General features: G+C 37.3%; 2 protein-coding genes across 3 annotated transcripts; one reads left to right on the plus strand and one right to left on the minus strand.

Moving 5' to 3' along the window:
• The first annotated feature begins 318 nt into the window (after positions 1–318).
• LOC140058426 (thyroglobulin-like) lies at positions 319–15,999 on the plus strand. The gene is made up of 22 exons (XM_072104027.1): positions 319–526; positions 2,457–2,592; positions 4,525–4,654; positions 4,913–5,335; positions 5,636–5,672; positions 6,175–6,291; positions 7,409–7,467; positions 7,775–7,799; positions 7,920–8,060; positions 8,487–8,551; positions 8,783–8,935; positions 9,309–9,339; positions 9,458–9,598; positions 9,968–10,026; positions 10,716–11,048; positions 11,333–11,659; positions 11,879–12,013; positions 12,308–12,380; positions 12,464–12,622; positions 12,786–12,844; positions 14,362–14,715; positions 14,934–15,999. Exons 1-22 carry the CDS (start codon positions 483–485, stop codon positions 15,275–15,277), a joined length of 3,345 nt encoding a protein of 1,114 aa, XP_071960128.1. The 5' UTR covers positions 319–482; the 3' UTR covers positions 15,278–15,999.
• Positions 16,000–16,606: 607 nt separating this feature from the next.
• On the minus strand, positions 16,607–27,343 carry LOC140059224 (uncharacterized). 2 transcript variants are annotated; one of them, XM_072105092.1, is made up of 17 exons: positions 27,290–27,343; positions 26,431–26,849; positions 26,155–26,218; positions 25,892–25,950; positions 25,517–25,544; positions 22,128–22,259; positions 21,721–21,785; positions 21,196–21,499; positions 20,963–21,021; positions 20,539–20,877; positions 19,852–20,166; positions 19,500–19,610; positions 19,127–19,196; positions 18,654–18,803; positions 18,429–18,487; positions 17,499–17,867; positions 16,607–17,155 (listed from the first exon to the last, which is right to left on the minus strand). In XM_072105092.1, exons 1-17 carry the CDS (start codon positions 27,322–27,324, stop codon positions 16,818–16,820), a joined length of 2,916 nt encoding a protein of 971 aa, XP_071961193.1. In that variant the 5' UTR covers positions 27,325–27,343; the 3' UTR covers positions 16,607–16,817. The 2 variants fall into 2 exon arrangements, with proteins under 2 accessions (XP_071961193.1, XP_071961194.1); XM_072105093.1 differs by lacking the exon at positions 16,607–17,155 and having other exon boundaries at positions 17,832–17,970.
• Positions 27,344–27,762: the final 419 nt, after the last annotated feature.

Here is a 27,762-nt window from a genome sequence, read left to right on the forward strand (position 1 = left end):
GTTGACCAATGATAAGCCACTGTTCGAATAATCCATCGCTTGTGATTGGTCAAATCACTTACGTTGCGTTACGTCGCTAGTGGAAACCAAGCTTACGCGCGCGGACTATTATTACGCGTTTGCGTACGGTGACAATTCGTACGTCGTAATATGCCGCTATGATAATAGAACGTGTTATTGCTGAGTTATGATAGTCGCGAACGACCCAGACTTCCTGTGGAGATGCATAGCATCAAATGAATGCAATCCATACCGGCTTATTCACACTCGATCATTTGCCAGACTATGAATAGAGACTTCGAATCCACGTAACGTAAACACAACAGCCACAACTTCACCAAGGAGTATACGCTGCTGGTAACGGTATATTTGTTTCACTTGCTCGTATTTGTGTCGTCGACACGGTCAAATGCAAGTCACTCTGTATTTATTACAAGGATTTATACAAACGAAGGATTTTTTTACTTGCTAAACGAGCCAGAATGAAGATTTTACTTTTGGGTCTCGTAATTGTTACTGTCAAAAGGTAAGTTTGCTTCTGTTATTGTTTACACATTTTTAAAAGTTTACTTAAAAGTAAATTAAGAAAGAAATGCTTAAACATTTTAGATTACCTCTTCATGTTTTAGTAGTTGTGATTTCTTTTCGTTTTAAAGTTTATGTACCAAAAAAAAAACACCCCAGATTGATGTTACCTCCATTTAAAGTTGTTTTAAGATTTATTTTACCGTATAATATTTATGTTGGTTAATATATTTCGATATAAATCAGTAATAATGCACCATAACACTAAAACTCTAGCATTATCGCTAACTTATATAATCTGTTTGTATCGATATCAGTATATCGATAGTTATGCGAACAATTTGAGAAATACAGTAATTGTACTATAGAAAATAAAACTATATGTTACCTCATAAAATTCGACTATTTAGAATAACTTTTTTATTTTTTTTAAACACTAGGTTCACAAAATTGGTAACAGAACCTTTCGGTATGCACAGTCCTATTGTTGAGACGACATTCCAAAAGGTTTACAATTATTTTAATGCGCTAACATGTTCAACTCTGGGTGACTTATTCGGGTAATGGAATGGATGAAAGGAATGCCAATCGGTAACCGTGGGGGACCCATGACATAAATTCTATATCTTCGAATATTTTTCTATCTTAATATTAATACCGGTTACATTCTAATTATTTTAAACAACATACAAAAACAACATATTAAAGTAACTATACCGCCTCATATTAGAACGGTTGATCAGCTCAACGCTTGTTAGACTGGTTCTTCGTGATTGGTCATTTACTTGTTGTGCGCGTACGTTCTTGCATTGCGGATCCAACTTTGGAAACCAATCAACGAACTACTCTCTCAATCTAATGAATTCTATATCTTTTAACTATTCTATTAGAATTAACACTTTTAGTATTTTTGGCATAGACTATTATTTGGAGTTCACTCTGGCCTAATTTTACTTAAATTGGACTTCTCGATGTCTTTAAACAAACATTAAACTGAACCAGCCGATAAGATTTCTGTTATTCCAATATGGTACCAATAATTATATCCAATAATTGGCTACCTTCAAAAGGAAAACGAACAATTGATTGAAAGTATTCATATTGAACTAAAAATATAAATTTCCTTCATGGATCGTCTTTCTTTCAATGGAATATTCTCAACACAGAAACCAATAAATTATGTTTCTTCGTCAAACTTTAGAAGCATCGTCACACATAAACTTTGGTATAAAGGTTTTACAACTATAAACTACACCATAGCAATTAGGCCATTTGTATATTTTGATACCGTTATATCTGTATATAAGTACGAGTAATAAAACTCGCATCTCGTGTAGGCGTGATCCGGTATTCTAGTAAAGGTTGTTTCCCAGTAAAGACACAACGCAAGTACGTAGACGCAAGGCAAGCAAGTTGACCAATGAGGAGCGACTTCGAATAATCCATCTTGTGACTTGTGATTGGTCAAATCACTTGCGTTGCGCTTACATTTTTGCGTTGCTAGTAGGAACCAAGCATTCTAGTAGCAGAAAGCACCGCATTGTTTTTATATTCAGAATTTATATTTCAAAGTCGCCATGAACTTAGACGTGATTGTATGGTGGAATGCGATGATAGCTATATATCTGTATTAAAACCACAATGTTGGGGAAACGGGTCGAATCACCTAATGGTTGCTATTTGATGAAATGCGATGCGAATAAGAAACGATATTTAGACCAGTATATATATTTATAAAGCCCTGTCTACACTATCAAACTTGTTTGATGTTCCCAAATATGGTAGTGATATGCTCAAATATGGTTGTTATGGCATCATCATGTCCATATATGGGTACATCACATGTTTGTCACAAAAAGTTTGATAGTGTAGACAGACCTTTGTTCATACACTTTGACATATACCTCAATATAATTTTGTGTGACGTGTAGTGTATCTGGCGATGATTGTCCGTGTCTTGCAAAGGACAATTCAAGATTGACCACATATGAATGTCCAGCGACTGGACAATGCTCTTCCGATGTCATGCAAGATTACTGTGGATGTGGTTGCCAGGTTTGCACTAAGGTAAGCCATTCTATATCCTGACAAATGTCAATTGTCCATTGTTGTCCAGTGCTACGTGACCAGGCTTAATTAATAAAGAACCAGCGACAAGTAAGATTAACGACCAACTATCCATAAGCTCTGATGACACTATCAAGCTTTATGGGACAAAAAATATGATGTGCCCATATATGGACATGATAATGTCATATCACTACTATATTTAGGTATATAACCACCATATTATATGGGCATATCACATTTTTGTTTTTTAAACTAGTTTGATGATGTAGACCTACTTTGTGTCCGTAGGCCTATTAATAAATATTACGAATAATTTACTATCCGGATCAATATGATATTACTGGCCAATTGATAGACAGGCGGAAATGGCTCGCGACAATAATACATCTCAGTGGACACATGTTCAGAATCCGGTATTTAAATATATCTCACAAGTCAATGGCCGTTTATACTGTTTATTGTTTGGCGCTCCATACTTATTTAGTTAAAATATACATCCGGGTAGTAGCACACCATCTAATAAAAAAATGATTGCGGCTATTGTACTCGTAATAGAACTTAAAATAATAATAACATTGGTATTTGCTTAAACTCACAGTTAAGTTTACACAGCTTGTTTAAGTCTTCTAAAAACACATGTGATTGGTGAAGTTTGTGCGCGCATGGCGTCAAAGTTCAAAGACTCGTAGGGACCACCAATATCTATAACAAACATTTGGTTTACCCACGGGCGATGAATGAAATTAGTAGGCACACACTGGGGTCTGAACTAACCTTTAAAGGGACTGTCAAACATTGGTCTGACCTACAACTATCTTTTATGGTTAGCTTACTGAGTATTTTATTTCAAATTTTCTTGTTTTTTTGGAATAGTTTTCTTTCTTTCTTTCGTTTATTTATCCACAAATATAAAGTATCAACATTGTAACATAAATAAAACATAATATATCAAAGGTATGGGCTAAAAATAGTTAAAACTAATAAAGTTCAGCCGGTCCCTGTTAGCTTTATTTCACCTTAATGAAGTCAATATTAAATTATTAACTGCTTTAAGCTCATGTTTATAACATCTCAAGTAATAATAGACAATAATTAGTAGGCCTACTTCACGTTAGTAAATGGTCTTAACTGTTTTGCCTAGTCTTCGGCGTTTTATCAGGACAACCATATATTTATCATATTATATTCTTATCTTTACACAATATTCTTCTAAATCATTTTACAAATTAACTATTATTTCCTGACTGAATTCTGTTTGTATTAGTAATCACAGCCTCAGGGGTACGTGTGCCTCTCTGCAAGTTAATCACGTGATGTTTCGGGGATAAGTTCTGACCAGGGATTAACAGCGTGCCAAGAAATTAAACAAATTAGTAATCTTTAGGCCTATTTGCAAATAAAAATCACACCTGGCTGGGTGGTTGCTCAATATATTATATATATCGTATAACAGTAGAATAGATTTGCTTTGAAATTAAACGAAACCGAAACGCTATTTATCAGGCCAGGCCTCACTTGTATGTAATTATAATTCCAAGCGTTTTTGTTTTTGCTTCCATTTCAAAACCTGGGATATTATAGTATTTTACCTTTGACCTTTGGCCTTTCTACATATTTTCGAAAAGAAAGACGTAACACATCAACATTTATGCAACGCAAGTAATTTGACCAATCACAAGCAATGGATTATTCTGTCGCTTGTCATTGGTCAACTTACTTACGTTGCGCTTACGTCCCCTTACGTTGCGTCCAGGTGAGAACCAATCCTAAGCAACTACTTCTACTTCTTAAAGATGTTTTGTCCCCCAAAACATGAAAAATGAAGAGTTATGGAGAGAAGTTATTCACTTTTATAAATAAAACCAATAGGCCTATATCGTTAAAATTATGACTAAAATGTTCGTTTCATTTTTGTATTCCCTCTACTAGAATGTTGGCCAGTCATGTGGAGGATGGTTATCAAGATCTGGAACTTGTTCACCCGGTTTGGTTTGCGCAAACAAACGAAACAATAACCAAATTGATCTGAAAACTAAGACAGTTGGAATCTGTATTGAAGGTATATCAATGAAGATTGCTTCCCACTTTGACGAAACGCAATGGCGTAGACGCAACGCAAGTCGAGTTAATCACAATCACAATCGACAGTTTGAATAATCTATCTTGTGATTGGTCAATCACTTATGTTGCGCTCACGTCAATGAGTTGCGTATAACAAAAACAGATTGTTGAATTAAAACTGTGACGTCGATATAATTGCGTTCGATAAATGTTTTTTTCCAAAATTAATGATCTAAAAAGTTTCTTTTTTTTTCAGAGGAAAATATGAAGAAAGCTGCCAAGAAAGGAAAATGTGGGAAAAGTATAGTTGTGAAAAAACAACCAAGTGGAGTTATTTATGACTATTTACGCGGAAATGAAAAGTCGTGCAATTACAGGTTTAAAGGACGCCGAAACCAAAGAGTTTATGCTTCTATTAAACACGTTAGTTTTATGGGAAAACAATCTAAAAAGTGCATACCAAGGTTTACGCTCAGAGATTTCAGCGCCAAAAATAAACAGAGTGACGTGGGGGTTATATGCACCCTCAGTGACGTCATAGATAAGGGTAGTTTTACGTCATCGAGTGCAAAAGCTCAGATAATGTACAAAGGGCCATCAAAGAAAACAGGATATGTACTCATTGAGTTTCGCTTTTTGAACGAAGGTGAAAGTGTAACAGTAGCGCCACAAACGTCAGGTATGATGACGCTTCATTATTTATGCACGGTTCCCACGCAACGTAATGAAAGTGATTTGACCAATCACAAGCGATAGATTATTCGATCTGTGATTGGTCAATTCGCTTGCGTTGCGTCTACGTCTTGCATTGCTTCTCTCTTGGGAACCAAGCTTAATTTATATATAGATTACACCATACTCATCTATTTGTTTAAACTATTATTTTTGTTATTACATAATATTATGACGTATCTTGTTAGAATAAATTGAATTGAATAATGTTTTAATTTCATACAGTATAATGTCTTTTTTTTTCTAGTTACAAGTCCACCGCCGACAGTTGAACGTGGAGGCAGGTATGACGATTTTTGTTTAGTTTCTTTAATGTCACATGATGTCCATCAATCTGATAGAGATAAGTTCTCTATTGGTGTCTGCTAAGTCTCTTATGGATAATATGGATTATATATTTACATATTACGTGCATCAAAGTCGTCTTCATTTGCCCAGTTTTTTTGCTCAACTATAATTCATTATGTAAAGCTCCGAATACACTATCGAACTAGTTTGACAAAAAAAGTGCCCAAATATAGTAGTGATATGCCCAAATATGGTAATGATATACCCAAATAAGTCGGATCCTAATTAATGAAATCTTTATTTGTTTATATTGTTTACATTGTTTAAGTTTTCATTAATTGAATAAATGTGATGAAATGAAATAAAATGAAAATATGGTAGTAATATGACATCATCTTGTCCACATATAAAGTTTGATAGTGAAGACAGAGCTTTTACCTAAGAAACGAATGTAAAATTACAATTATTTTATTAAACGAAAATATTTTTGATTTATAGATGTGCAGCGGCACTGAAGGGTGGGACTTACATGTACGAGGACCCGTCATGTGACAGTGACGGTAACTTTATGCATCTTCAGTGCCAGGAATGGGGTGCTGACTTAAAAGAAGACAGGTAAGCTTGGTTGCCATTAGAGACATAACGCAATGACGTAGACGCGCAATGCAAGCGAGTTGAACAATCACAAGCAACTGTTCGGATAATCCATCGCTTGTGATTGAGCTAAAGATCTTATAGCCTAAGGCTTATAACACTGTCCAAATTGAGCACGTTTGTTCATGTGTTTGTCCATTAGTAAAACTAATATAATAATAATTTTACCGCCAAGTATATCTATTCAAAATTAGAAAAACAATATTATTATCCATTTAAAAAAAAAAAATCCGTAGAGACTTTAACCCGCTCAATATTTATTTAACCCTCCTGTTGCTGTATAGTTTGGGTTTCAAAATAAATAAATAAAATTAATTTGCATTAAAAAAAAAAATAAATAAAAAAAATACGGTATCCGTAGAGGTTCGAACCCAATCAATCTAGAGATGACAGTACTCAAAGCTGAGCATTACCCGTTGCGCCAGAAAGTACATGCCTTAACAGCTGATAATAGTCTATTTATACGTGACATTACGTAATTTAGCATTACGTCATAATATGCTTATTAACCTTGTCAAAATCAAGATTTCCGGTTAGCTCAGGCAACTGAGCGTCGTGTTAACACACGATTGTCGTGGGTTCGATTCCCATGCCGGGCGGTGGAATAGAGTTAAAGCTATGCGAGCTACTGTGTTTGGGGTTCACAGTTAATACGTCCCCCTTTCCACCACACATCATGAGGCGGTAACATCAATGCATCTGGTGATGTGGTGGAAACGACCCCAAAAGGCTGTGGCAGGGCCTTAGTGCTGAGGCAGGGAGAGCACATTTAACATCTTTTTTTTTCCTCTCGCTTTGTACGCCACCGGTTTTGATCTCGTTTAGCGCCCTCAATCCCGCGTTATAATGTCAGAAAATGTAGAACATTTTTAAAGAGGTCAACCACCTTCGAAGTTGGATTATTCCGCCGTCAGGCTACAGGGTGTGCATATGAGGTTTTTTAAGTAGAGTTTCTGAGTGCTGTCATGTTATATTACTTATTTTTATTTAGCTGCATTTTTGTTTTCTTAATTAGACGAATAAGTTATACGTTTTATTTTAAATAAATCAAAAACAACAAGTTAATTGTTATTTTTAGATGTATCTGTGTTGATCCAATAGACGGAACTAAGACAGCTAATCGTCCACCGTTTTGTCGTAAGTATTTAAAAAATAGTTTGTTAAAGACATCCTTTTTTCTATTGTTCAAATTTGATTATGTTTATTGACCAATTACCGTGTAACTAAAGCTTGGTTCCCACTAGCGACACAACGCAAGACGTAACGTAAGTGATTTGACCAATCACAAGCGATGGATTCTTCGAACAGTGGCTTGTCATTGGTCAACTCGCTTGCGTTGCGCGTACGTACTACTTGCATTCGTCGCTAGTGGGAACCAGGGCGGCCTTTTATTGAATACTGTAAACACAGATATAAATATATCTTCTTCTTTTATTCATTACAGATTCGATAGAATTGCCAACAAATCAGTAAGTAAAACACTATTTTTCAATTTCGACAACCAAAAAAGTTCTCGTTATGGAATATAGTGAACTGTGGCAATCAATTTCTCTCAGTTCACTGTGTAATTTGCATATTTATTCACACAGGTGTTCGGCAGAAATTGAAATGACGAAACGACGTGTGCAAGAGTCAGCCGATCCGTGGGCCCTAAATGGCATCAGTTATTTCCCGCCAAAATGTGATTCCAAGGGTAATTACGTCTCCCTTCAATGTCGAGAGTCGTTATAGTAAGTGTTGTAGTATTTTGTATGGACTAATTTCCCTTAAGTAACTTTTTCTGCATTTTTTACCAACATGTTCAGATTATAGGCCTACAATCATACATGTGAAGCTCCACTGATAGTGGAACACCGCTTTTACTAGAGCTTGGTTATTAACACTATTACGTATGACAATGACGTAGGCGCAACGCAAGCAAGTTGTCCAATCACAGGTGAAGGTTTGGATAATCACGCTATGATTGGTAAAATGCTTGCGGCGCGCTTACGTCATTGCGTTGCGTCCTAGTAGAAACAAAACTTTATCGGTTATTAATATTATAACATTTTCGAAATATATTTTTTTGTACTTACTTATTATTCACTACCAATGTACTGTAGCTGGTAATTTAGTGTTTATACCAATATAATCTAATCTAATTTGTTTGCATTTAGTCCTTTCTGTAGATGTGTGGATAAAAAGTTTGGAAATCTTACCAACACCATAGCACCCGATTGTGGTAAGATTTATTATTTATATACTGTAATTTATTTTAACAAATAGTATTCGTAAGACTTGCCAATTTTCTTTTCCAAATAATTCACATTTTCTCACTCTTACCACCTCCTGATTTAAACAACGCGCACAGTAGGCTGCTAAAACCTGGATAATGCGCACACGCAGTACGTACGCGCAACGCAACGCAAGTTGACCAATCACAAGTTGTGATGATAATGTTTTCATTTATTAGACACTCAGATAGAACCGTCACCGACTCCAGTTGTTGCTCAAAGCGAAGTTATAAATCGAGAGCTTCGTTGTCCTCGATTCAGATGTAACATTCTCTGTCGGTTTGGATACAACATGGGTGCAGATAACTGTCCAACCTGCACGTGTAAAAGAGGTGTGTATTCATACTCAATTTACCCTATCATTAATTTATCATGTGCTGGGTAAAACCTAAAGGAGAAGGCCTACATTTTGAATTAAATCATATTATCAATTCAAATGTTATTTAGTTTCACTAGAGTACATAGTCTATTTTTGTAATTTTATTTTTGTTATATTGTTTGATTGGAGTTGGGGAAACTAGTCCTTTGGCAATAGTTGTCTTTGACATCTCTTGTCTTTCCTCAGTGCTCCCTTTTTTATGTATCATCACTGAAAGGATTAGATAAAATAAATCTACTGTATATAATACAGACCCCTTTCGGGCCCAACGAAGTGTACCCTCTAGTGATTATAATTTATTAACACGTAGGTTTTTGTTTCCACAGCTCAACCGGGTGAAAAAACGGATATTGAACGGTTTGTGTTGAATTTATGGTTTTTTTAAAATTGATTCTGATGATGTCATTTCTATAAAAAAGGTGTAATGTATGTAAAAAAAGCAAATTTTAGTAACTAGACTTGTTTGTGTTTGTAGATGTTTTGCTGAATCTGATCGTCTTGGTCGAGAAATTGTAGAAATGATGAAAAATGGCCAGCCATCAATTCCATTTCCAGAACTACCTGTTTGTGATAGCAATGGTAACTACGTTAAACGACAGTGTACGCAGTTACACGGGTAAGTTGTTCACTATGGACTCGCAACGACCAATGACAAGCGACGGTTCGAATAATTCATCGCTTGTGATTGGTCAAATCACTTACTTTGCGCCTGCGGCGTTGCGTCTCTAGTGAGAACCAAGCATAGTTATTGCTGACCAACTTACCAAAGTTAGCAGTAATTAGCCCAACTTACCTGGGTAAGTAACTACGCCTGAATGGGGTCTCTATGTTATTGATTGTCGGCAAACAATATTACTCAACGTCAATGTTTCGTTTTCACGACGCTTTACGCGCATTGATTGTGAAAAGCCCTTTACTCATCTTCATTTTCATCCATCAATCTTCCTTTCGCCTGTTTTGTATATATTACATTTTCTCTTTCTAGTTGTTATTGTGTAGATCCAGTCACTGGCAGGCCATCTGGATTCATGACTCCTGAATGTGGTAAGCTAGTTCTATCTGCTACTTTTATTCTTATATATTCCGTATCTTTATTCAATTATATAATAAGCATATCCATATCCATATCCGGCAGAAAAACGCTGAATTGAAGTATTTTTACAAAAATGATAATTGTTATAGTTATTATTACTACTTTCCTTACTATTTAAATATCCTCGTAGTTCATCGCGTTATACTTACTATTTTATATGACCTCTTCTGCTGCAAAATCTTGTCATTGTTCTAACTCTAACTACGGAGGAGGAAGAACTTAATCCTCTATACTCTCACACAATCTAAACTTCTCTTTGCTCTAACTTCTCACTACGGAGGAAGAAGAACTTAATCCTCTATACTCTCACACAATCTAAACTTCTTGCTCTAACTTCTCACTACGGAGGAGGAAGAACTTAATCCTCTATACTCTCACACAATCTAAACTTCTCTTTGTTCTAACTTCTCACTACGGAGGAGGAAGAACTTAATCCTCTATACTCTCACACAATCTAAACTTCTCTTTGCTCTCTATTTTCTTCATCTTGTCGTAATTTTCCACAATCATTGTTGATTATCACTCACCAGTGTGGTGGCAGAGTCTCACACAAGGTTAGGTTTAGTTTTATTTCTTTCTTCTGTCTCCTGTTTAAGAAATGTATTTTGTTTTATTTGTCTTTACATTTTTTTAAATATAGCTGAGTATAAGCCATGCGTAAAGAAGCGAATACAGTCCATAACTGAAATACTAACGAATGCTAATTCTGTAAAATCTGCCAAGAAATTATCCAAATTACTCGAGAAGGACATGGCTAACAACTTACTACAAATAAAGAAACTGACAACGACCGCAGACAAGGACCTTCTAGCGCAAACCTACGTTGAGGAGTGTACGCAGTTTGGAGACTTTAATGGAACTCAGTGCGACCCTAATAGGGGTTGCTGGTGCGTTGATATCGATGGTCAGAACGTTGTAGGAAATCGTCGTACTGGTGTGCCTTCGTCCGAATGCTATGGTGATCAACGCCAAAGTAAGTACAGTATTTTATAAGTCAATAATAATTAACGTAATTAGGCTTGAAATAAATGCCTGATTATTTTTATTAATTAAACAAATTCAACAAAACATTGTGATTTATGTAAAATGTCATTAGGTTTCAACTAGGACGCAGACGCAACCTAAGCGTGTTGATGAATGACAACCGACAGTGAGAATAATCCATCGCTTGTGATTGGTCAAATTGCTTGCGCGTTGCGTCCTAGTGGGAACCAAGCTTTATGCTGCAGGCCTCTTTTAATCGATTATTTCTTACAGATGCTCAAATCCCAATGGTAGTGAATGATCTGTATGATCATTGGCTTGATGTAAACATCACTTACCCATTCTACTGCACCATATCACACGTCACAGAGGAAGAGGACAGATATTACTATTGGACGAAGAATGGGGTACCAATTAACCCGAACACTCACCCACGACTGACGACAGAGGTGGTGTTTTACGACTTTCTACAGCAAGCTAGTATGATGATGACGATACGTAACGTGTCGCAAGATGATGATGGTATATATCGATGTGAGATGGTCGACGGATCAAGGGATTTCCATTTGAGCTCTACACCTGTTCGCTTCCACGTTCTGAGTAAGTTAGTTGGATGGTTGACATTAATGTTTACCGTCTGAAAGGTACACACAGGTGGTCACTTTCTTATACATTACTTATTATAATAGTGGGCCTAATCGAGGTTTAGGCCTACCAAATATATTTAATTTTTTTCCACAATACTTGCGTAAACATATTCCTTGTTCGTTCTATCTACTTTCTACGTAACATTCAAAACATTATTTCAATCATTTTTAGCATACGAAGAAATCCGTGCCCAGGCTCCACCTCTTCCTGTCCCGTGCAACATGACGGGATGTCCCAACTACTGCAAATATGGATACCGACTGGATCTTAACAACTGCCCAACGTGTGCCTGTAAGTCATTCACTGGTAAGTGGCATGTTTTCATGTTTTAAAGTCCCATTCTGTAGTCGTCCCAGTCTGGCGCCCCAGTATGTCGTCGTCCCAGTCTGTCGTTCCAGTCGACCTACTCTGTCGTCCCAGTCTGTCGACCTACTCTATCGTCCCAATCTGTAGTCCCAATCTGTCTACCTACTCTATCGTCTCATGAAGTTAACAACACTCTGGACGTCCATTGTACATCTCTGTTGTATTTATAACCGCCAAACTGACTGATAAAATCATTCCACAAATAAAAAAAAAAAGATTTTTTTACATTTGCAGAGGCAGAACAAATGGTTGTCTTTTATAACATGATTACCGAGCGAACGAATATTTTTGGTTCCAAAGGCGGAAGGTAAAATTAAGAAGTTATTTTAAACGGCCTACCAAATCATTTTGTTGTTGTTTTCGATTTGATCAAAATTGTTTGTCTTTTAGATGTCAGATGGAAAGAGCGAGCGCTCTGGAGGTAATACGCAACGCGAATCTCACGTCACAATCAACTGAATCATTCTACGCGCCCGTCAGACTTCACGCGCCTCCCTTGTGTGACGATGATGGCAACTACGAACAGGTTCAGTGTCGGGAATATGTTGGGTAAGTTTTTAAACGCAAACCAGTACAGTAATATGTGTTTTAAGCTGGTCGTGTTAGTGTTTTGATGGTCACTCCATCAGAATATAATCTCATCATCATCATCATCATCATCATCATCATCATCTTTCCGTTGAATTATTTCTTATTTATTTTCTTGCTTTAGATGTTTCTGTGTCAATGTGTTCACTGGGGAGCCGTCTGGTCGAAAAGCACCAGAATGCAGTAAGTATAAATACTTTTCAATGTTGATTAGAATATTTATACAAGGTGTGATTTGTAAGAGGAAATAGTATTTCATGAACCAGCATTGTTTATATTTTTGTATCGGTTCCGATATGCGTGTATTGCAACCTAAATGCATAGAAATATACATAAGTAAGACATCATATATTGTTTATTTACAGTATAGTTGTTGTTGTTTATTTACAGTATAGTTGTTGTTGTTTATTTACAGTATAGTTGTTTATTGTTTATTTACAGTATAGTTGTTGTTGTTTATTTACAGTATAGTTGTTGTTGTTTATTTACAGTATAGTTGTTGTTGTTTATTTACAGTATAGTTGTTGTTGTTTATTTACAGTATAGTTGTTGTTGTTTATTTACAGTATAGTTGTTTATTGTTTATTTACAGTATAGTTGTTGTTGTTTATTTACAGTATAGTTGTTTATTGTTTATTTACAGTATAGTTGTTGTTGTTTATTTACAGTATAGTTGTTGTTGTTTATTTACAGTATAGTTGTTTATTGTTTATTTACAGTATAGTTGTTGTTGTTTATTTACAGTATAGTTGTTGTTGTTTATTTACAGTATAGTTGTTGTTGTTTATTTACAGTATAGTTGTTGTTGTTTATTTACAGTATAGTTGTTTATTGTTTATTTACAGTATAGTTGTTGTTGTTTATTTACAGTATAGTTGTTGTTGTTTATTTACAGTATAGTTGTTGTTGTTTATTTACAGTATAGTTGTTGTTGTTTATTTACAGTATAGTTGTTGTTGTTTATTTACAGTATAGTTGTTGTTGTTTATTTACAGTATAGTTGTTGTTGTTTATTTACAGTATAGTTGTTGTTGTTTATTTACAGTATAGTTGTTGTTGTTTATTTACAGTATAGTTGTTGTTGTTTATTTACAGTATAGTTGTTGTTGTTTATTTACAGTATAGTTGTTGTTGTTTATTTACAGTATAGTTGTTGTTGTTTATTTACAGTATAGTTGTTGTTGTTTATTTACAGTATAGTTGTTTATTGTTTATTTACAGTATAGTTGTTGTTGTTTATTTACAGTATAGTTGTTGTTGTTTATTTACAGTATAGTTGTTGTTGTTTATTTACAGTATAGTTGTTGTTGTTTATTTACAGTATAGTTGTTGTTGTTTATTTACAGTATAGTTGTTGTTGTTTATTTACAGTATAGTTGTTGTTGTTTATTTACAGTATAGTTGTTTATTGTTTATTTACAGTATAGTTGTTGTTGTTTATTTACAGTATAGTTGTTGTTGTTTATTTACAGTATAGTTGTTGTTGTTTATTTACAGTATAGTTGTTTATTGTTTATTTACAGTATAGTTGTTGTTGTTTATTTACAGTATAGTTGTTTATTGTTTATTTACAGTATAGTTGTTTATTGTTTATTTACATTATAGTTGTTGTTGTTTATTTACAGTATAGTTGTTGTTGTTTATTTACAGTATAGTTGTTGTTGTTTATTTACAGTATAGTTGTTTATTGTTTGTTTTAGCAAAACTCCGTAAGTGTATCAACCAACAAATAGATTCTATGTTACACATAGTCGGACGTTTAAGTGACCAAAAGAAAGCCAGAAAAAAGGCAGTGTCCATCAAAACTGAGGCGACGGTATCCTCAATACGGTCAGAACTCTTTAAAGTGGCCATGGATAAACTACCGGAGAAGTTCGCAAACGAAGACTCCGACTACCCCGTCCCTAACTGTGAGGGACACGGGGAATACATCCCTCAAATATGTAGCTTGTATCTTGGCGAATGCTGGTGTGTTGATAGCTACGGGGATGAACTACCAGGAACCAGGGTTAGAGAAGGCGAACCATTGATCAACTGCTTTCAAGATTTTGGAGGTAAGAATTTGACTTAATTCTGTCTTTAGACTTGCTTTAAGTCTGTAGTTATTTCGCCATATGTGCCAAAATATTTATCTTTTTACTAATATTAAGTTAAAACTCCGTCTGGAACCTTCTGTCTTGTCATTATTGTTTTGTGTTAACTTCATCTATCATTAATTTACGTTTAAACAACTAATCCATTCTAATAATGATTACGTCATTTTTATTTTTAGTAATATCTGGTCCATCCATACAAACACCTAACAATACGTTCGACGCAGTAGAAGTAAGCGTACGCACGGGGGACAGCGCCACCTTGCCTTGCAGAGTTTCAAGCAAAACCCCAGATACGTATGTGCAATGGAGTGTGCGCTCAATATCCTTGGACGTGTGGATGCTGGTCGATTCACGTTATACCATAATTGGAGACCACGTGACGGATTTTTCTCTTAAAATAAATGACGTCACCGGAATGGACTCTGGTTATTATTCGTGTAATGTTTATAGCACGTCACGTCAGTTCCGTTCATACACAAGTCGTAGATCGGCAGGAGTCATGTTGAACGTTTTAGTGTGAACACAAACTATACTATCAAATCGTGTAAACGCAACTAATATATTAAAATGTAATCGTATAAACAAATTAATTTAATTGCAAACCATACATTTATAATTAAAGAGTTGTAAGCTCGCGCGCGCGTGCGTGTGTCATTATGCCAATTGATGATTACCATATTATTGTAATGTTGTAAGTAAATTGAAAAATTGAAAATATTCCCACATTTTAATCTAATATTAACCAAAGTTACCATAGGTTAAGACGTAATTAAAGGTAATCAGAGAATATCTCTTTTTCCCCTAAGCAATGTCATGGATACAGTAGGCCAGCTATAGCCTTAACAAAATAGAGGAATCCGTAAGCCTAAAGCTAGCTCTGTCTACTCTACACTATCAAGCTATATGTGAGAAAAAACATGTGATGTGTCCAAGTAGGCCAAAGGCAGAGATATGACGTCATCTTGTCCATATATGAGCATTGGTATTTTTTTCATCACAAAGATTGACAGTGCAGACAGAGCTTTAGTGGAATGTTAGAACAACAATTTGAGAAACACACTATGATCGTAAGTTTGTATAGTACTTTATCCCATGTGTAAATTCAATTAAACTTTTCGAAAAGAATGAGTACTGTATTTGATTGTTGTGTATTATGTGTACTTAGGTCACTTAGTGTCATCGCCGCCATCCATCTTGTACCTTGTGTACCTCCGCCAATGTATATGCAGTCGAGCGCGTATTCTCGTTTGTCTGTTTGTTAGCAGGATTAGGCCTACTCAAAAAGTGAGTGAAAGATCTTTACCAAAATGTAAATACAGATAGATATGTGGTCAAGGACCACTCCATTTAATTTTCGAGGCAATCCGACCAGCGTGTCCCAATTCTGGACCAGTTGAGTTGGTGTTAAAATTGGAGAGAATCAAAAGCCGGTGAGCAGTCGATCTTAATTAAAGTAACAAGTAAACTGAAATTGCATTTTCCCGAGAAAAAACTTCATTTTTGTACAAGAGGCAAGGGTTATAATTTGTGATTTGTAATTTTGAAACATAATTTGATTGGTTTTTGGATACGAGTAGTTAAAAAAACCCTATTTCTTTTCAAATTCACCCGTTTGTTTTTGGCGTTGCTGTTCTATTGTTAGTCAACTGAAACTATTGTTAGTTGAAAGGCTGGTTACATAACCATTACACCAAATTCACATACACATGGTTGTGGTGAAATTAGCCTAATCACACACAGCTTTAAGACACAAAAATAAATATTTTTTCCCAGTAAAATCTTATGTTGGAGAATTTTACATTAGGCGGAAGTATGCACTCTCGGAGTGGCGTTCTAGTGTGTATATGTCATATAACAGCATTACAAAAAAAAACATGTTTAGCATTTCATACTTCATACATTCAAGCACATTTATTTCATTCATAAAATACAACATAATAAGCTAACTTGAAACCAACAAGTTTGTTTGCGCTATCTACTACGCGCGCGTGCATGGTTTGAGCTTTCTGAAACAAATCTGCCAATTGTGGGTCACGCGAGGAGCAGATGGGCTGTTTCGATTATGACGTAAGACTGACCTCATAAACCAATGAACTACGAACAGAATAATAATTAAACAGAGAACACGTAAATTCACCAACATCCCTTTCCTGAAAATCTTTAATTTGGATCGCAAAACTAGTGACTTGGTCTCCGATTAGTTGATATCGCTCATCTATCATCATCATCTGCTCAAGAGTTGCCCCGGAAGGAGTTCTCCACATTACGTAACTATGAGGTGACCATTCGTCTACGTCACAATCCATCGTTACGTTCTGACCAATACTCACGTCGTCAAGTAAACGATTCGTTCCGGTATTCAGCAAGCTGGGTCCGTTCAAGCCACTGACTGGTTCATCTAAAAGGTAGGTAAATTACCGTGTTTAAACAATATTTCTTTTCATTCATTTAATCACATTGTGTTTTCGTAGCCTACTAGATGTATAATCTTCAATTTTCATTTTGTTAACTTTACGTTTAAATATTCGTCATAAATATTTAATCATATTCCCTAGTTTTAAAAACACCATTAAAAATAGTAAAGCTCTTTAAACTTTATGTGAGTGAATGAAGTGCCCATATATGGACATGATGATATCATATCACTACCATATTTGTGCATATTACTACCATATATGGGCACATCACATTGTCTTGTCACATAAATAATTTGATAGTGTAGATAGAGCTATAGAACTTACCGAAAGTATCGGCACAGTTTGGCAATTCTTCATCGACTCCAACTCGTGAGCCAGTGATCTCGTTTCCTTCAAAATCCACGCACCAGCACTCTGGCGCAGTACCCTCGGTACATACAGGGTGCCAGAAGTAATACATACCAGTTATCAAGCTACATCGTGGGGCTGGTGGCAACACCGAAGGGTCTTCATCGGTCTGGGTAGGCAATGTTAGTAGATAGTCTTCTAAAAGTGCGTTTCGTTCTGTCGAGACAGTTCTGTCGGACCTAAGGGCGTTTCGTATTGACGCTGCTTCGTATGAATCGTTTGTCATCAGCGTAATATGCGCTTCTACTGCTAACAATGATTCTTCGGTACATGGTGTCAAATTGGTTGAAAAAAAAAACACATTAAGACAAAAAATGTAACGTCAATTTGTCCTCCATAAACAAATGCAATCTACAGTTCTTGTACGGAACGGAAGTCGGTTGATTGTCTGATAAAACAAAAATAAAATAAACAAGAATATTTCTTACAAAAAACGCTGCTCACTTATTGTTATTGCTAAGGTCAAGTCTGGGGGTCACTTCATCATGCCTAGATACTTCAAGTATCCTATTACAAACAAAAACTTCAATGGACTGTTTTGATAATAATTCAATGATTATCTGACAGCGAATTATAGTATATCATGGGACTCATAAATACCAGAATGCTTTGGGATTTGTCGTTCAGACTCTTTTCCCAGCCGTTTTTTGATTCAACAGGTGGTACCAATAAATTATAGTGGAGTTTCCATTTTAACAAAAATGTCAAAGTGTAGTACTATAAAGCTGCTTGATTTCATCTAATGAATGAGTCAACTCGTGTGACGTAGCGGGCTAGAGCAGCAGCGTGAAAACTTTGGATATTACAGTTTTTTTTATATATATGGTGAAGAATAATAAGTCTTACTGCAATCCGGCACAAGTCGACCTGTCGGCAACCCACTATTCTTGTCAACACAAATCGTTCTGTAGTAGTGTAAATAAAATGGAAACCCCTTAAACAACTTACGTAACTGAAGATAGTTAATGGGTATTGTTCGAATTCACTTGGCTAGCCAACATACGTTTTACTGACGAAATATTCAATATAATCGTTATGATGTTGTTATAATTTAAACGTTACTAAACTTACCCAGAACGCGGCAAATTTTGCACCAATTCGTAATTACCGTCTGCGTCGCATTTCGGGATAGCTTCATTGTCAACATTAACCGTCGCACCCAGGTAACTAAGATCAAATTCTAACAGTTTCTTTTTTATATTCTGACGTTCCGCTTCGCATCTGTAAGGTTATAGAGATTTCAATCTATCAGCACCTTTTATTTTATACATCTTGTCACATACATCGTCATAAGGTTTAATGCAAATAGCGAGCACAACGCATGATGGGAAAGGTTTGGGATAAACGACGCGTACGTACGTGAATTGTTGTTTGTACGTACGTGTCGTTTGCTTCAAAACCCTTCCCATCATGCATTGTGAAATGACGTTCCTCGCGAATTCAAGCTATTTGCGATATAAACCTTATTTCATAGTGCTGTATTCGTTTATGTGTAGACTTTAAACTTAGTGATACTGTTAATATATTGCCTAATTGCACATTACCTCGGGTTGTTTCTAAACAGTACAATTGTTTCATGCTGCATTTGGTATAGCGCAGTAAATTTTTGGAACTCTGAAAGAAACAATAATAACGTTCATTGATTAGAATAAACACACATCTTATTTTCAATCCTCAAAATGAAAAAAATTAATATACTGACGTCATATATTTTGTGTATTTTTGTTTTGTTTGCGACAAAGCCTAGCCGCTGAGAACTTAAAAGCCACAAGAGGTGTGAATGGGTTTGTGTCCAAGACGATACTCACTTCAAAAAACATTTATTTGTTCAGCAATGGCGTATTTTTTTAACAGTATAATATATAGGTGTGTACATTTTTTAAATGAAAACATGGAAATAAGCATATATATATTTACCGTATGGTTGAAGGCATTCGCAAATTCGACAACCATTTTCAGTCGTTCTATATCCAAGACTACAATAGACGTTGCAAGCGTTTATCAAACATGCGTGTTTTCCAGCGTAAACTACGTAAGAAAAAGAAATGGTACGTTAATGTTGAGCATTGGAATCAGTATCAGTATATAGCTCCGTTCACACCACTAGAACCGTACGCACATCGCAAAGATGTAAGCCCATTGTAAATTTGACCAATCACGACGCGATAGATTATCCGAACGGGTGTGATTGGTCAACTCAGTTTGTGTTGCGCGCGTACGACATTGCGTTGCTTCCCTTGTGGGAACCAAGGTGTAATTTGTAGTCTACCTGTTAATGTTTTGGGTTCAGCTTTGTAGAAGTAATCATGTGACGTGTCCGCTACTTCACATCTGTATGACCCATTATCTTCTTCCACTACTCGGTCAATATTCAACCATGATGTTGCCGTAGTAGGGTACAATATGTCCTGCACTGTATACCGTTCATCATTAAAAGAATCGATGGGTACGCCATTTTGTGTCCAAAATATATGCATGTCATCTGATTCAGATATGTTTTGTAAATCGCAATAGAAACTGATAGATTCGTTTAACTGAACACTGTACTGTCTTTTTTCGTCAGTACTCCCAGGCATTGGAGAACCTAAAGAAAAAGTAGTTGTTTATTTCATGAAAAGAACTTACAACCTACATTGCAATGATGATAATTAATGCATACAAGGACTAGCCGCCTGTTACAAAAATCAATGTCCTGTATAGAATATGCAAAGTTGTTACCTTACTTTGGCACATATGGCGTTTCATATGTATAATACATGAGCTCGTATTCAGACAAAAATTGAAACGCCGACTGGTGGACTACCATAAGAAACACTTGGGGTAAGTCTATAATCAATGGTACGCAATAGAATATATGGAAATCATGAATAACCAAATACGGTTGTGTTCGCATGGATTGGGGACTGACATATACTGTCAAAAATTCTCTACGAATAATTCTTGTAAACTAAATTACCTTGACGAGAATACATGGAGCAATCAGGATAGACACTAGAACTCTCGCTGCCAGCAATCGCATCTCCTTGTAAATCAACACACCAACAAGTTCCTTCAGCTGGTATAAATTGAACAGCTTCATAGTCACCATAAGCATTACAACTTGGTATATGTGTAGCTGAGTTTGATATAATATTATATTCTACTTCGCTCAACATTCCCATGAGAATGTGCATATTGTTGGCGTCATTTCCGGTCAACAGGCCTCTTACTCTTTTCCCCGTTCTCCTATATCCAGCATCCTTAAGTACTCTAAATAGAGCTGTGATCCTTTTTGTTACACACTCCTTGTACGTTACTAAGATCAAGAAAATGTACACACACTTCATTTAAGATTTTACAAGGGAGTTCATATCAACTAAGTATCAAGTAATCTTACTTACCACAGTTGGGGTTTTTCTTTCCACTTGGAAAACCTGATTCTTGGTCAACGCAGAAACACCTTTTAACATAAATTGAGGAGTTGCTATTATTTTAAGATATATAGTGAATATTATGATAAATGATAGAACGTCTTTCTCTCACTGTAGAATTGTGTCCATGAGTTTATTCAGGAACAATATGTTACGTAAGCATAAAGATAAGCCTTTTAATACTTCTGTACCCTCTAACCTACCCAGCCTCGTGGTTGCATTGCCTTTCTGTGTAATTTCCATCATCTGAACATTCCGGTATCCATGGATACGGAGAAGTTTTAACGGCAAGATTTTGTCGTTGGTCAATTTCATTTGCAATACGCGTTGATGCGTCAGAACACGTTTCCATGGTTAGTGACTGAAGCTCTTTACAACTACATGTCGGACAACCGGTGGTGACGTCTGTCATGTGACCAATCGGACAGAAGTCATAGCATCGGTATAAGTTGCAAGTGGGCGCTGCAGGTGTCGGTGGCATCGATGTGGCGAGTGCAGCAGACAGTTCTAAACAAAAAAAAATCATTGATATTTAATGTAATTGTAGGCATTCATTAAATTATTTTTGATTTAACAAACTGACAAAGAGTGTGTGTATAAGAAAATACGCTGGATTAAGGTAACGTTGAACCTTGGAACTAACATTACACAGTACTTATTCTAGTTCGTACGCATTTCATAATGAGTTTTAGCGAGTTATTTTTCGGCAAAATAAAAGTCGTGCTTACCACACATTGGAGGCAGAAAATCAGTGTCTAATCCAGAAATCCGATCGACACATTTGCAAGGATTTCTAAAAATGAAAATTGTAAAAAATATAACAAAACAAATTTGTAACTTATAGATGTTCAACCACCAGAAATAAGAAGGCTTCAATTAACTCGTATTGGTTTAGTCAACGTTTAGACGGCTCGCGTTTAAAGTGCGTGTGGCGCTCACGTCAAAGTGCGTGTGGCGCTCGCGTCAAAGTGCGTGTGACGCTCGCGTCCAAGTGCATGCGACGTCCGCGCCACACGCTTTCCAAAACACGTTTTGATTGCGGAATTCAAAGTTCTTTGATGAAATTGAGAACCTAGTAATAGCATGGTAATACTATTAATATTACACTGAATTGTATACAAATTTACTAACTAACCTCGTGCTGTGTCCACATTGCAGTTTATTGTAATGTCCTTGTTGGTCACATGATGGTGGAAAGTCGACTCCTTCTAGGAAATAGCGATCGCGCGCAACCTGCTGTCGTACTCGATTTTCTTCCCGTAAACATCTGATTATAAATAAAGGATAATTATATACAAATGTCAATTAACTATTCTGACTAATCATTGCTTTAGTTTATGTTATATCATTAGTGACGTAAGGTATTATCACAGCCCTTGTGTCTCATCGGGGGTGTCACTTATCGGGGTGTCATTTATCAGGGTGTCACTTATCGGGGTGTCATTTACCGGGGTGTCACTTATCAGGGTGTCATTTATCAGGGTGTCACTTATCGGGGTGTCATTTATCAGGGTGTCACTTATCGGGGTGTCATTTACCGGGGTGTCACTTATTGGGGTGTCATTTATCAGGGTGTCACTTATCGGGGTGTCATTTATCAGGGTGTCACTTATCGGGGTGTCATTTACCGGGGTGTCACTTATTGGGGTGTCATTTATCGGGGTGTCACTTATCAGGGTGTCATTTATCGGGGTGTCATTTACCGGGGTGTCACTTATCAGGTGTCATAATATCGGGGTGTCATTTATCGGGGTGTCACTTATCAGGGTGTCATTTACCGGGGTGTCACTTATCAGGGTGTCATTTACCGGGGTGTCACTTATCAGGGTGTCATTTATCGGGTGTCATTTACCGGGGTGTCACTTATCAGGGTGTCATTTATCGAGGTGTCATTTACCGAGGTGTCATTTATCAGGTGTCGTTTATCGGGGTGTCACTTATCAGGGTGGTGTCATATATCGGGGTGTCAATTATCAGGGTGTCATTTACCGGGGTGTCATTTACCGGGGTGTCACTTATCAGGTGTCATTTATCGGGGTGTCACTTATCGGGGTGTCATTTATCGGGGTGTCACTTATCAGGGTGTCATTTATCGGGGTGTCATTTATCGGGGTGTCACTTATCAGGGTGTCATTTATCGGGGTGTCATTTACCGGGGTGTCACTTATTGGGGTGTCATTTATCGGGGTGTCATTTACCGGTGTGTCACTTATCAGGGTGTCATTTATCGGGGTTTCATTTACCGGGGTGTCACTTATCAGGGTGTCATTTATCGGGGTTTCATTTACCGGGGTGTCACTTATCAGGGTGTCATTTATCACAGGGTGTCATTTACCGGGGTGTCACTTATCAGGGTGTCATTTATCGGGGTTTCATTTACCGGGGTGTCACTTATCAGGGTGTCACTTATCAGGGTGTCATTTATCGGGGTGTCATTTACCGGGGTGTCACTTATCAGGGTGTCATTTATCGGGGTTTCATTTACCGGGGTGTCACTTATCAGGGTGTCATTTATCGGGGTTTCATTTACCGGGGTGTCACTTATCAGGGTGTCATTTATCACAGGGTGTCATTTACCGGGGTGTCACTTATCAGGGTGTCATTTATCGGGGTTTCATTTACCGGGGTGTCACTTATCAGGGTGTCACTTATCAGGGTGTCATTTATCGGGGTTTCATTTACCGGGGTGTCACTTATCAGGGTGTCATTTATCACAGGGTGTCATTTACCGGGGTGTCACTTATCAGGGTGTCATTTATCGGGGTTTCATATACCGCCGGGGTGTCACTTATCAGGGTGTCACTTATCAGGGTGTCATTTATCGGGGTTTCATTTACCGGGGTGTCACTTATCAGGGTGTCATTTACCGGGGTGTCACTTAAATCAGGGTGTCATTTATCGGGGTTTCATTTACCGGGGTGTCATTTACCGGGGTGTCACTTATCGGGGTGTCATTTACCGGGGTGTCACTTATCAGGGTGTCATTTATCAGGGTGTCACTTATCGGGGTGTCATTTATCAGGGTGTCACTTATCGGGTGTCATTTACCGGGGTGTCACTTATTGGGGTGTCATTTATCGGGGTGTCACTTATCAGAGTGTCATTTAACGGGGTGTCATTTACCGGGGTGTCACTTATCAGGTGTCATAATATCGGGGTGTCATTTATCGGGGTGTCACTTATCAGGGTGTCATTTACCGGGGTGTCACTTATCAGGGTGTCATTTACCGGGGTGTCACTTATCAGGGTGTCATTTATCGGGTGTCATTTACCGGGGTGTCACTTATCAGGGTGTCATTTATCGAGGTGTCATTTACCGAGGTGTCACTTATCAGGGTGTCATTTATCAGGTGTCGTTTATCGGGGTGTCACTTATCAGGGTGGTGTCATATATCGGGGTGTCAATTATCAGGGTGTCATTTACCGGGGTGTCATTTACCGGGGTGTCACTTATCAGGTGTCATTTATCGGGGTGTCACTTATCGGGGTGTCATTTATCGGGGTGTCACTTATCAGGGTGTCATTTATCGGGGTGTCATTTATCGGGGTGTCACTTATCAGGGTGTCATTTATCGGGGTGTCATTTACCGGGGTGTCACTTATCAGGGTGTCACTTATCAGGGTGTCATTTATCGGGGTTTCATTTACCGGGGTGTCACTTATCAGGGTGTCATTTATCGGGGTGTCATTTATCGGGGTGTCATTTACCGGGGTGTCACTTATCAGGTGTCATTTATCGGGGTGTCACTTATCGGGGTGTTATTTATCGGGGTGTCACTTATCAGGGTGTCATTTATCGGGGTGTCATTTACCGGGGTGTCACTTATTGGGGTGTCATTTATCGGGGTGTCATTTACCGGGGTGTCACTTATCAGGGTGTCATTTATCGGGGTTTCATTTATCGGGGTGTCACTTATCAGGGTGTCATTTATCGGGGTGTCATTTACCGGGGTGTCACTTATTGGGGTGTCACTTATCGGGGTTTCATTTACCGGGGTGTCACTTATCAGGGTGTCATTTATCGGGGTGTCATTTACCGGGGTGTCACTTATTGGGGTGTCATTTATCGGGGTGTCATTTACCGGGGTGTCACTTATCAGGGTGTCACTTATCGGGGTTTCATTTACCGGGGTGTCACTTATTGGGGTGTCACTTATCGGGGTTTCATTTACCGGGGTGTCACTTATCAGGTGTCATTTATCGGGGTGTCATTTACCGGGGTGTCACTTATTGGGGTGTCACTTATCAGGGTGTCATTTACCGGGGTGTCACTTATCAGGGTGTCATTTATCGGGGTTTCATTTACCGGGGTGTCACTTATCAGGTGTCATAATATCGGGGTGTCACTTATCAGGGTGTCATTTATCGGGGTTTCATTTACCGAGGTGTCACTTATCAGGGTGTCATTTATCGGGGTTTCATTTACCGGGGTGTCACTTATCAGGGTGTCATTTATCGGGGTTTCATTTACCGGGGTGTCACTTATCAGGTGTCATTTATCGGGGTGAATAATACAAACAATACCTGGTGACAATCAATTCAGTTGGAGTCACTGAAAAAAAACAAACAAAAGATCAGCAAAACACTAGATGATTGATTTCAATCATCAATCAATAATCGATCACACTTTAAAGTACACATACGTAATGAGATTTACGCAGGAAAATATTGTAGGCCTATAAACTTAATTAGGGCATATTTATACACAGACGAGCGATAACGGTAAGCGGAAAACCGCGTAGCTTGTCCCATGTAGAATCTGTGTCTATCCTGAGCGGAAACCGCTCGTCCGCTCCACGTTGTGTGTATAGGCCTATGGTCATAAGGAATAACAGAGATTCTATATTTGTATTACTATACCGTTACCGCTCGTCTGTGTAAATTGGCCTTGCGACTTACCGCAATATGGTGGCTCAAGATATGGAATGGTTCCTTCATCTAAGTCAACACAAGAACAGCTATAAATAAATTGAGGAATAATGTCATATCATTTATTTAAAAAATGCTCCCAGGTAACTGGGTGTTAACTAATGTGAATGTATGGTGGGATAAAAAATAATCATTAACCACGAAAACCGTCGTTACTTATTAAACTTAGTTAGCCTACGGGAATTTCAAACAACTCTGTCAAACCATTTCTTTAAGATATAATGAATTCTTACGTGTCGATATCCAAGTCTTCTCCCCAATCTGGACAATCCAATTCTAAAAACCGCCGTCTTGGTACTAAATAAACAATAGTTTAAACATAATTGAATTCTACACTACTGAATGTGATTGGTCAATTGTTCTTGTGATTTATTTAACAGGTTATGCGATTGGTCAATTGTTATTGTGATTTATTTTACACGTTATGTGATTGGTGGATTGTGCTTGTGATTTATTTTACACGTTGTATACAATTGGTCAATATTGTTAGCACACGTATGTAATTTTACCTTCTGTCGGTGCTGCGGTCGTCGGACTTGTAAGAAGTGAAACATCATTAACAAACCAGAATTGAATAAGCAGAATGCCGTCAGAGTCCGCCGGTCCTTGAAAGTTCACCCTTGCTGTTCTTGCAGTCGACACAAACCGTTTACTCTTAGCATCCTCTGCGTTGCATATCACCATGTCTGTTTCGGTATCGTCTGCCATGGTTATCTTAGGTACGCATGCGTCGTTGGAGTTTGTCGGGAGTAGACCAATGTGACTGATAGCTAGCATAGTTCGTTGACCTTCTTTGGCGCGAAAGTCGTAAGAACAACTCGTTTCGCCTAATTTAATGTATTCATAAATGACGCCGAATTCTTGCTCATCGACATTGATGCTTCTAGAACATGACGGGTTTGCATAAACTGATTCTGATAAATGTGCACTAAAGAAAGAGAAAAGAAAACGCATATAGGCCCACTTCCGCACTTTGGTTGCTTCCGTTATTCTACTGCTGGACCACTTTGGAAATCATTGCTTTGGCACTGAAAGTGCAATTCAGTATAAATAAAGAATAAATAATATTAATTCTATTCTCAGTAAAGCTCTGTCTACACCATCAAACTTTATGTGACAAAAAATGTGATGTGTCCAAATATAATCTAAATACCATATTTAAGCACATCACTACGATATTTGGGCATATCACATTTTTTTTGTCAAACAAGTTTGATAGTGTAGACAGAGCTGTAGAATTCACTGAAGGCTTATTTTACAATGAAAATTGTTGAAATCTTACTTTAAGTTAGACTGTCGGATTCGTCAAAATTACTCCTATTCTATGAAATATTTGATTCTTCAAACAAAATGTTTCTGCTCACTTACCTTACAGACAACAAAAACAGTATGTGCAGCAGCATCTTGCAATCTGTTTCGTTCAAAGGTTAGTCGAGGAATAAAGTCAGCTTACTGCTGAGTGATACTATAAACGCAGACCCGGTGGTACCACGTACCATATTATGCTGCCTTGATAGCGTGCCTTGCACGATACGCTCTCGTTTGCAACAACAACATCCCAAGGAAATACGACGTCTCAATAACAATGAAGCTATAGCTCCAGGCAACGATACGATACGGTATAATATATCTCAATAACATCATTAATCCGATCTCCTGATGTAATATCAATACCATACATGACACCATTCACGGCGCGCTCAAATCTTGATGAAAACGAATGTGTCTTTTTGTACGCGCGCGTATACTTTGTGTCGCACATGGTATGGTCCACGAACAAAACAGGATCATTGTTATCCGTTAATTGAAAGGATGTAATCATTTAATAATATTGAATTGGT

The sequence above is a fragment of the Antedon mediterranea genome, chromosome 9 (assembly GCF_964355755.1).
Source record: "Antedon mediterranea chromosome 9, ecAntMedi1.1, whole genome shotgun sequence".
In the NCBI taxonomy this organism is placed as follows: Eukaryota; Metazoa; Echinodermata; class Crinoidea; order Comatulida; family Antedonidae; genus Antedon; species Antedon mediterranea.